This window comes from Gossypium hirsutum, chromosome D08 (genome assembly GCF_007990345.1).
Source record: "Gossypium hirsutum isolate 1008001.06 chromosome D08, Gossypium_hirsutum_v2.1, whole genome shotgun sequence".
Lineage (NCBI taxonomy): Eukaryota > Viridiplantae > Streptophyta > Magnoliopsida > Malvales > Malvaceae > Gossypium > Gossypium hirsutum.
In genome coordinates, this window is record NC_053444.1 from 7,790,673 (window position 1) to 7,800,648 (window position 9,976).

General features: G+C 33.2%; 1 protein-coding gene across 1 annotated transcript; it reads left to right on the forward strand.

Annotated features, from left to right (window-relative positions):
• Positions 1-2,389: 2,389 nt before the first annotated feature.
• Positions 2,390-5,216, forward strand: LOC107915904 (thioredoxin-like 2, chloroplastic). Its single transcript, XM_016845096.2, has 4 exons — positions 2,390-2,952; positions 3,885-4,067; positions 4,458-4,622; positions 4,850-5,216. The coding sequence occupies exons 1-4, from the start codon at positions 2,728-2,730 to the stop codon at positions 4,982-4,984; spliced, it is 708 nt and encodes a 235-aa protein (XP_016700585.1). The 5' UTR covers positions 2,390-2,727; the 3' UTR covers positions 4,985-5,216.
• The last annotated feature ends 4,760 nt before the right edge of the window (positions 5,217-9,976 follow it).

Sequence of the window (9,976 nt, forward strand, 5' to 3'; positions counted from 1 at the left end):
CCCTGCGGGAGAGATAAATACCAGTCATTTGCACTTCCCTTAAGGTCGTTGAGAAGGTCTTACACTTCGTGGCATCAGAAGCTCCCAACACATTCATATAATCATTATATTGGATTATATATGCTCGTGGGTCCCTCTTGCCTTCAAACATCTCTTTTGGGACTTTAAAATCAGCTGGTAAACTCACGGCCGCAATCTTAAGAGCTAATGGATTGTTAGAATAAAATAACCAATCTATATCTTAAGAATTAGGGTCCAAAGCCAGTACATCTCTACGTAGAGCATCCATCTCATTCTATTACCATTTTGCCTATACCTTACGGCCTTATTCATGCATGACAGTATTACCACGGAGATCAGAATTATCAGACTGTACCTTTCTTCTTAGTTCCTCATTCTGCCTTAGCAACTCTTGTTGAAATGTCTGTTGTTGCTCGAACCTACCATTCTGCAAAGTCACCTGCTTTCTCATCAACCTCATTTGCTCCTAGAGGGTAAAAAATTATTATGGAGATGCCTCTTGATTAAAGGGGAGCAATAATCCCTGACCCAAAGGAATATTCAAGTCAAAAGAATTTGAGACTCCTGTATGAGCCGAATTACCCAAATTCTCTAGCTGATATGCAAACCAACCGGCAAATAAATTTGTCTCACTAGGTGGATTACCAGCACTAGAAATTCCAGATTGTTTTGTGAAAAAATTAATCGGAAAATTCTCATTGGGGTGAGCCATTTTCATTTTTCCTTTCAAACTGAAAATCTTTTTAGGTCGGAAATCTGTCCACGCTCACCACACCATATTCTTGCGTGTTTTTCTTTGCCCCTCTAAGATGATCGTGTTTGTATATTTATAAGATATGGGCATTGTTCATTGATATGACGTACTAGGTAGGTTTCATGCATATAGACACGTATCCTACTCTAGACCTAACACATATTTATATAGTTCTATGCACGTGTAACTTCGCAAGAAAATGAGCTTGGTCTGCGAGCTCAACAAAATCTGACCCAAACCCATTCAAAATTTAGGCCAATAATAATAATTATCCTAACAAGAAATAAAAGATACCCGTCAAGATTTGTCATTGCATTATGATAGTAACACTTACGTGAAAAACATAATTAATTTATTAAGAAAAAACTTAGACTTTATTCACCAAGAAATTATATTCATTGAAATTACAACTATCAAATAATATTGGATGAATTAAAATCTTAATTGAATATTGTGGAATAAATTTTATGTGAATATCTAAAAGAGGGTGAAAGAAGAAAAGGAGTTACCAAGAGAACCGACATCTCCATAATTTCTACATTGAAGATTGAAAAGTGTATTTAAAAGAAGGGGGAAGCAATATTAGCCAATAAGAGAAGCAGCAAAATACTACTGAATTCCATGCATCATGGCCTTTCAATCAAATTTCTGAAGCCTTCCAAATTTCATGATGATCAATATATTTGGTGGGTCCTCTTTTATGTCTCATTAACTTGTCCATATCCCTTTTCTACATATTCTATTGTTTCTTAAATGGGTTTTTAAGTTTGAAGGGAATATTATAATATTGCCCCTACAACTCAGACTCACTCAATGACTCAATTTTAGTCATGGGTTAAGTTCAGTCTCGACTAATATGGGTTAAAATTTGGTTCAAATTCGACCTAAATAAAAATTGTTAAATCTGAGTTGGACATAGCCCCTACTCGTATTATAAAAATTATATTATTTTTTATATAAAAATAAATTAAAAAAAACATAATACATCAAATAGACTAAAAATATTAAAATAAAATTTTTTACAACAAATTGAAAATATATTTAAAAAAATTTGTACTTAAATAACACAAAGATAGTTACAACTTAACAAACAAATGTCTCTAAAATAGTAGCAAAATTAATAATACAATAAGAGTTATATAATATCCTAACAATAACAACAAAATAATAGTAATATAATAGTAAAATGGCAACAAACAACAATGATAAAAGATTTAGACAAATTCAAGTCTGGTTGAGCCGGGCCAAAAATATCTTACTCAAGGCCCGACTTGTTTAGAAAATGGGACTTATTTTTGTCCAAACATATTAACCGTGCCTATACCTTTATTCAAAATCTCTTACTTTTCAAACAGGTCTTCGAATCTGGATGGGTGACCCGGCACATGATGAGGCCTACTCAAATTGCATTTATAATCATTTAACTAAACATACCCAAAGAAAGCTTGGGTATTTATGGAGCAACAACGAGGCCCAGCCATAATTAAGCTACCAACCAACAGCTAAAAGTATAGATCACCTTATTTTATGGCCCAAATTATATTTCAGGCCATTTATTCGTATGGACGAATTGAGTTAATTAAATTTCAATAAATGAGTTAAAAAAACTGCATCGGTTTCATCCTCCATCAAACTGGTATTTTATATGGTAGAGAACAGTAAACAAAAACGGCGGCGTATGGAAGATGCATACGTGGACGCGTCTTCTTCCAACGAATTACATTCGATCACCTTCTTCAACCCAAAACCAAACTACTATCTCCCTCTCTTACCTGTTGCTCGGCGCTTATCGCATCTCAGCCCTACAAGTTTTTTTGGGTTACCTATTATGAAGTTAAATAAAAAATAAATAGATATTAATAACCCCACTGGTATAAATTGATTTACTTGTATAAAACCCAATACTTGCTTCTGTGTTTTTCACTTGGTTTTTTGCACTTAAATCTCTTTTGATGGCAGATGCTATTCGATTATTATCATCGTCGTCGTCTTCTTTAATTCATTCGCTTCGCTTCTCTTCGCCTTCACTGCTCACCACTTTCCACTTCGCTTCGAATTCTCCACTATCGTCTCTTGGACCAACCAATCAGAATTCGGATAAGATTTTTTCTTATTCTTCTTCTATTGGTCTTGCTCCGCTTGCTCTGACTCCCAGAAAACTATCGCTCTCTTTCAAGGTACAATATCCTTCTGTTTTCTGATTTTGAATTTTATTTCAATTCTTCAGCTAAAAACAGGAGTACCCTTTTTCTTAAAATTGTTTCCTTGGCTATTTTCTTTGGTAATGATGGCCTTATTATTTATTGAAGTTCTTTGCTTGTGGAATATTATATTTGAATTAGGCATCTTTAGATTCCATTTCAAGCTGAATTTGGATACTTGGTGTAAAGGTTTTAGCTTTCAGAAATATACTAGTTTAAAAGGTGAAGTTCTCTAGTAATGGCTTTGTGCTGATTTGCTGATTCTTTGGTATTTCTAGCTGCCGGTTCCAAGTCAACCATAGAACTGGAAACAGTATACTTTTGGTAACGGAAATTTTTCTGATTATATGGCACTTGTCACTTATCAGGGGTTTCTAGTGATGATTTCAATTGAGTTTCAATGGCCAAAAGACAAATAGATAAAGCTATGTTGAGTTTTAGCTAGCAAAAATGAGCAACCTTTAGTCTTCCTGCTATATACCAGTTTCTCACGCTTGCTTTAAATACCTTTTATGTTAGTTGTAGCTTTAGATACCAAGTTTGTTCTACTTCACTTTTTGGATGTTGTAGGCTTGGGGATTAATACCCTCCTCCTTATTCCACTACAATTTGCTTGACTGGCAACTTGTTTCTCTCTGGCATGAGGTTCTTTTGTACTACCGATGCATCATTTTCTCTGAAAACCCATGCTGATGTATGCTAGTCTCGGTGGTTGCAATGTTATCAATGGCATTCACTTCTTTTAATAGTGGTGGTGTATTTCCTAACGAATATGGATGAATAAAGTAACCTGTTAATCACCATGTTCTTAGAACATTCCGATATTGCTTTATCGTTTCGAAGAAAACAAATTTGATCAATTTTCCTCTTCGGGGGCCAATGGTATTAACCATGTTTCTTCGCTTCAGGTGTATGCAACAGTCGAAGAAACTGAGCAGCCAAAATGGTGGGAAAGGAATGCGGGACCAAATCTGATTGATATTCATTCTACAAAAGAATTTATCAGTGCCTTAAGTGAAGCTGGGGATAGATTAGTTATTGTAGAATTTTATGGAACTTGGTGTGCTTCCTGCAGAGCATTATTTCCCAAGGTAAGTCACTTCACTTTTTCATGGTTGTTGTAATATTCCGGTAGGCATATAATTTCATGATCAAGTATCGTGATTGAAAAAAAGTATGCTCTTGATTATCACTCGTAGAGGAGGAATTACTAGAAAAACATAGTACAATTCATGTATATTAGAGGTCAGAATGTCGCTTTGATGTCAGTGCTGTAAGTATAAAATAGAGCCTGCAGGATACTAGTTGACGAAATGAAGAAAAGAAAAAGAAATTCAAAGAATTATGTTCCTGCTTGGAATTTCACAATTGCTTTGTTAATTTGGCCAGAATATAGGATGAGAATAAGTTTTTCACCATGCGAAAACTAAGGCACGGTGCCTAAGAGCATTTTTTTTCTCCATTCTTTCTTCTTATGTCAGCTCTGCAGAACGGCGCAAGAACATCCGGAAATTATATTCCTCAAAGTAAATTTTGATGAGAATAAGCCTATGTGTAAAAGTTTGAATGTTAAGGTGCTTCCTTATTTCCACTTCTATCGTGGAGCAGACGGACAGCTAGAGTCCTTTTCTTGTTCACTTGCTAAGGTTAGCCATTTCCGCTTTCCTTTTTGTTGATCTCGGTGTTTTGACCATAGAATTTATTTCTAAATGATTGCTTGGAAATGGTCTAAATGTGTACATGTTGTTCATACAAATATGCTTCGTTTATATTATCTCTTGTTAGCATAATACTATGAAGAAACACCGAATAAATATCAAATTTAAATCCCCTTCTTCTTACTTAATCTGGATGTTCTGAAAACGATGTACAGTTTCAGAAAATAAAAGATGCCATTGAAATGCACAATACAGCTCGATGCAGCATCGGTCCACCCAAGGGAGTTGGAGATCTTAATCTCGAATCTGTCTGTGCTCCGAAAAACGACAAGCCAACTGGTTCAAGTTAAACATGGTGGGGATAAACCAATTTGTCTATGAACACGCACCAAGTGAAAACTCCTTTGTAAGCCATTTATAAATATTTGCAAACTAACATTTTCATGTAAAAAGAAAAAGAAAAGTTGATGGGAACTCATTGTTGGGATGCATTCTTTGTCTTGTAATGCATGTAAAGTTTAAAGCTTGAATTCTAAATTTCGTTTCTTTAGAAAGTGGATCAAAGAACTGTAACATTCTGCATGTCTGTCATATTAAACTCTCAAGCAAGCTCTCTACTTCAAAGGTTTATTTACAGAGGTACACGCAAGGGCCGCCATCGCCTACAAGCTTCTGATGGCTGGCTTCTTTCTCTGTCGAGACAAAACCGGTTTTGTCATCGCTCTTTTACCTGTCAAAATGCACAGCAGTATGGATGAATGTAAACATGATTCAGTTTACTAACAAGTATTAGATGTCTTTTCATTAATCAATCCACTGTGTAACATTCCAATTATTGCAAGTAAATTTAAGTGACAACGAAGTTACTACAATGTAGAGTTGTTGCAAATCATTTGTACAGCAACATGTCATGCAAGACTAGCATGTTTAAATGTAAACCTTGGAGAAAGGTAATAATTAAAAACTTCACCAACAGGAATATGAAGGGGCTCCTCTAGAATAAGAGCAATCCTGTGAGTTAAATGATTCCATCAATAACAGATGTCATTAATCAAGAAAATACATATCTAGGAGCAAATTAATCCTTCTACTACATAAGTGAGCAATTTGACCCTTATATTTTTAATTTTGAATCAAATAAGTAAATGTCTAAATGATGGAAAGATTTCTTGTACTAGAAAATAAATGAATAATTTAATTTTTATCATAGTCCATATCAATTTTATGGTTCATGTTTGCGGTTTGGTTCTCTCTCCCAATAATGTTGTTTCTAAGGTTTGAACTTACATCTCCCCTTAAAAATGTAATGTGCTTTACTACTTCACCTAACACTTGTTGGTAGAATTATTATTATTATTATTATTATTATTATTTTAGTGATTTCTCACTTTTATAATAAAGAGACTAATTTACAATTTATCCTATAAAACAGGCATCTGTCAGTGAATTTAGGGTGTGTGTTTTCGTTGAAAATAACTTATCTAAAATATTTTTTTATATGAACCCTAAGTTGTAGCCTATTGATCGCACATTTGCCTTTCCCAAGAATAGTTTAGGTTTAATTAATAGTGGAACTAAAAAAATATTTTCTTGTATTTGTTTCGTGAAAACTATTTTGGTCAACGAAGAATAAGTCCTTTTTTAGTTGACTTTTTTTTTTGAAAAACTAAATTAATGATGTGGAAAAGAATCCATATGAGTGGCATGGTTTTTGTATAAAAGTAGTTTAAATCAAGCCAAATATTATTATATTTGTTGAGGGGTCAACTCCTTCGAGAGAAGTTTTCGAAGTGTCGTCTATCAGGTGGTCGACATTGCTCTCAACGACCAAAGTTATTGTCTCCATGTCAGGGTTTTGTCCATTGGCCTTCGCGGAGAGCCGTGTACGATTCACGGAGGAGGGTGGGTGACTCCTTTAGGAGCTGTCTTCGAAGTGTCATCCATCAAGCAGTCGGTGCTACCTTCAACAATCGAAGGTATTGTCAAGTCTAGATTTTGTCCCCCAACCTTTGCGGAGAGCCGTGTATGGTTCATGGAGGGGGACGCCTCAATTGGTGGGGATCAATTTCTACAAGACTTGGAATGCATGTTAGTATTGGGCGTATGGATAATTATGGAGGTATCAAGGCTGGTGGTTGAGCTAGGATGCGCCCAAGCACCTCCATAATTATTAACATGTATCTCGAATCTTGCAAGTATTGATCTCCACCGACCAAGGCACCTGCCTTTGTGAACCATACACGACTCTCTGCAAAGGTCGGGGGACAAAATCGCGACACGAGGGCAATACCTTCAATTGTTGACAGTCCAGATTAGTTGCTTATAGGACGACACTTCGAAAATTTCTCTTAGAGGAGTCAATTCCGATATCAACATATTCATAATAAAATTTTAAATTTATTTTAAAAAAATTAAATATTCAAATATTATAATTTTCAATATTATTAAATATACATATCTATATTTAATATTTAATATAATTAATGTTATATATTATTTTAATAAAATCATTTAATATTAAAAGTTTATTTTAATAATAAATTCTAACATTAATAATATTTTAAAATTTTAAATCACATTCTTAATATTTTATTTTAATATTTTAAGAATAAATATATAGATTATAGTTTATAAATATCTAATAATAAGTGTTTTATAATATAAAATAAAATATTTTAATAATAAAAACATGAATATTTATTTAGACACTGCTTAGCTAAATTTATCATTTTCCGGAAAAACTATTTTCACAGAAACAAAAAAACACCTTAACCCATGAAGTGGATTGGGCAAAAAAACGAGGCCCGTTTAGAAAACGGGCCGGGCCTCGGGCACCACTTTTTCGGCCCAGACCCGGCCCGGCCCGGCCTGATATAATAAATATATATTTTTTTTTATTTTTAAAATATTTTTTACATACTTTTTTTAATTTTTTTAAATTTTAAAATATTTTTAAAATACTTTTTTAAAATTTTTTTTAATTTTTTTAATTTTAAAATATTTTTAAATTTTTTTAAAATTTTTAAAATAAAAATGGGCCGGGCCGGGCCGGGCCGGGTAGGGCCCGGGCTTATGATTTTTTTCTCGGGCCGGGCCTGGGCAAAATCTTAGACCCATATTTCGGGCCGGGCCCGGGCCTAGGACTCGGGCCGAAATTTTTTTATGGGCCCGGCCTGGCCCATGAGCACCTCTAAAGTGGATGGACATGTTGCTTGTGCACAATGGTCGGGAACTGTATAACCCATTTTCAGATTTCAGCTAAGACCAACAGCACCGAGAACCATTTGGTTAAAATCAGCGACCAGCCTCATACTCCCTTAAAATTAAAATGGTAAATTTTTAATTTAAATATTTTATAATTTATAAAATTTAAATTAGTAATAGTAAAATTATACTTTGACTTTCTTAAAAATAATAAAAAAATTAATTTAAACTTTTAAAATTATAAAGATATAAACTATTAAAATGATGAAATTATATTTTTACTATCGTAAAATATACAATTTAATTTCGGCCCCCAAAAAATTATTTAGGCTCTGCCACTGGTTAAAAATATGCTTTTAGTTTTTATACTATGAGAAAATTTAAAATTTAGTTCATGTATTTAAAAAAATTAAAAATTAAGTCTTACTTTTCTAATTACAAATTTCAATTTAGTTATTAAAATCGTAAGTATTTTTTTCGAAATTTATCAACTTAAAATTTTAATTAGGTTATACTCATATAACGTGTCATATGATTGACAGGAAATAAACATGGTAAATTTACTAATTTTGATAGAAATTAATAACGATAATAATAATTTGATTAGGATTTTTAAATTAAAAATATAGGACTAAAATTTTAATTTTTAAAGTCCAAATTTTATACGAGTACAGATAATAACAACATTTTTAGGCCAGCATAAACCAATTGACAAAGCCTTTTGATAGTCCACAAATCCAATTGATCATTTGAGCTTAAAACACAACACAAGATGTTAGGTGGTTGATCATAACATTGACTACCTGACCGGCCAAACTTTATTAGTGGAAGAAAACCGAAAGGTGATTTCGTAGCAAAAGCAAAGACATCCCCATTCCATCCTCCATGATTATGGGTTCAATTGTTTCCTGAAAAGTGAGACATCTTTCTCATGCACCATATCCTTTGTTTCCAAGCCTTTTTGTTCAAAATCCCCCCCCCCACTCACTTCTTACTAATAGACCCCATCCCATGTGAATATGTTATCTCTCTTCCCCTTCCTATATTTTTTCACTACTCCTTCACCATTTGAACGTTACTCTTCTCTTTATGTCGAATTACTATCCCTCTCCATTTAGGGTTTACTGCACCCAACATCCTTAAATTGTTGCCTGCAATAATTTATTTGGTCTTGAAATCATGATCCTAATCTTATACCCATTCATGTGGTTTATGGGTATATGATGGTGTTGACCATGTAAATATAGTTTGATGCACAAACTATCCTCACCATATCAACCTTATGTGATTTTCTTTTTTTAAAATATTTGCTTAATTGATGGCTTAACAAACACTACAGGATTCCTTGGTACATCCAACAAAGATATTGATTGAAGAGAAGTTCCCCACGTTGGGTTGAAAACCGGAGGTTGTTGAGATGGCAGGCATATCCATATTTGACTCGGTCTAAAACAAACCATGAGGTTATGTTGGGTAATCTTTTGCCTTGGTGGGATTGTTTTTCAAACACAATATACTGTAGCAAGTACCAATAAGAAATGGAATTTTCCCCAGGCCATCTTTAATGTGATCTAATCGAGATATTCATATAAGATCCATTAGTTAAATCAGATTTTAATGGCGGTGGTGGTGGTGGCGAGATCCGATGCTCTTTAATTTATTGTCCATCTTGTGGCCAATTCTTAATATCATTTTTAGTGTTAAACAACCGAAGCAGGCCAGAGAAAAAGACCAACGTCAACCTGACTTGTCACTTTAATTAACTATCCTTGAGGTCAAAGGTTTCAAGAAATAGTATTGGGGTCTGATTTTAGGTCAAATTATGGTTTTAGTCCTTCTGTTACATTCATATTTGAAATTTAGTCTTGAAAAATATCCCCTTACACCTAAGGTTAGATGAAAACTAACCCGAACCCCTAATTATTCTATTTAATTTTTTATATTCAATAATTCTCAATTATAAATAATAAAATTATAATTAATTATAATTTTTTTTTGAAAATGTCATAAAAATATATTTTAATTATTATTAAATTAAATAATAAATTATATTATATTTTAATATAACAATAAGTTAACATAATGTATTTTTCAATTAATATGTGTAAATTTTTTTAAGCTACAAGTATAATCACAAT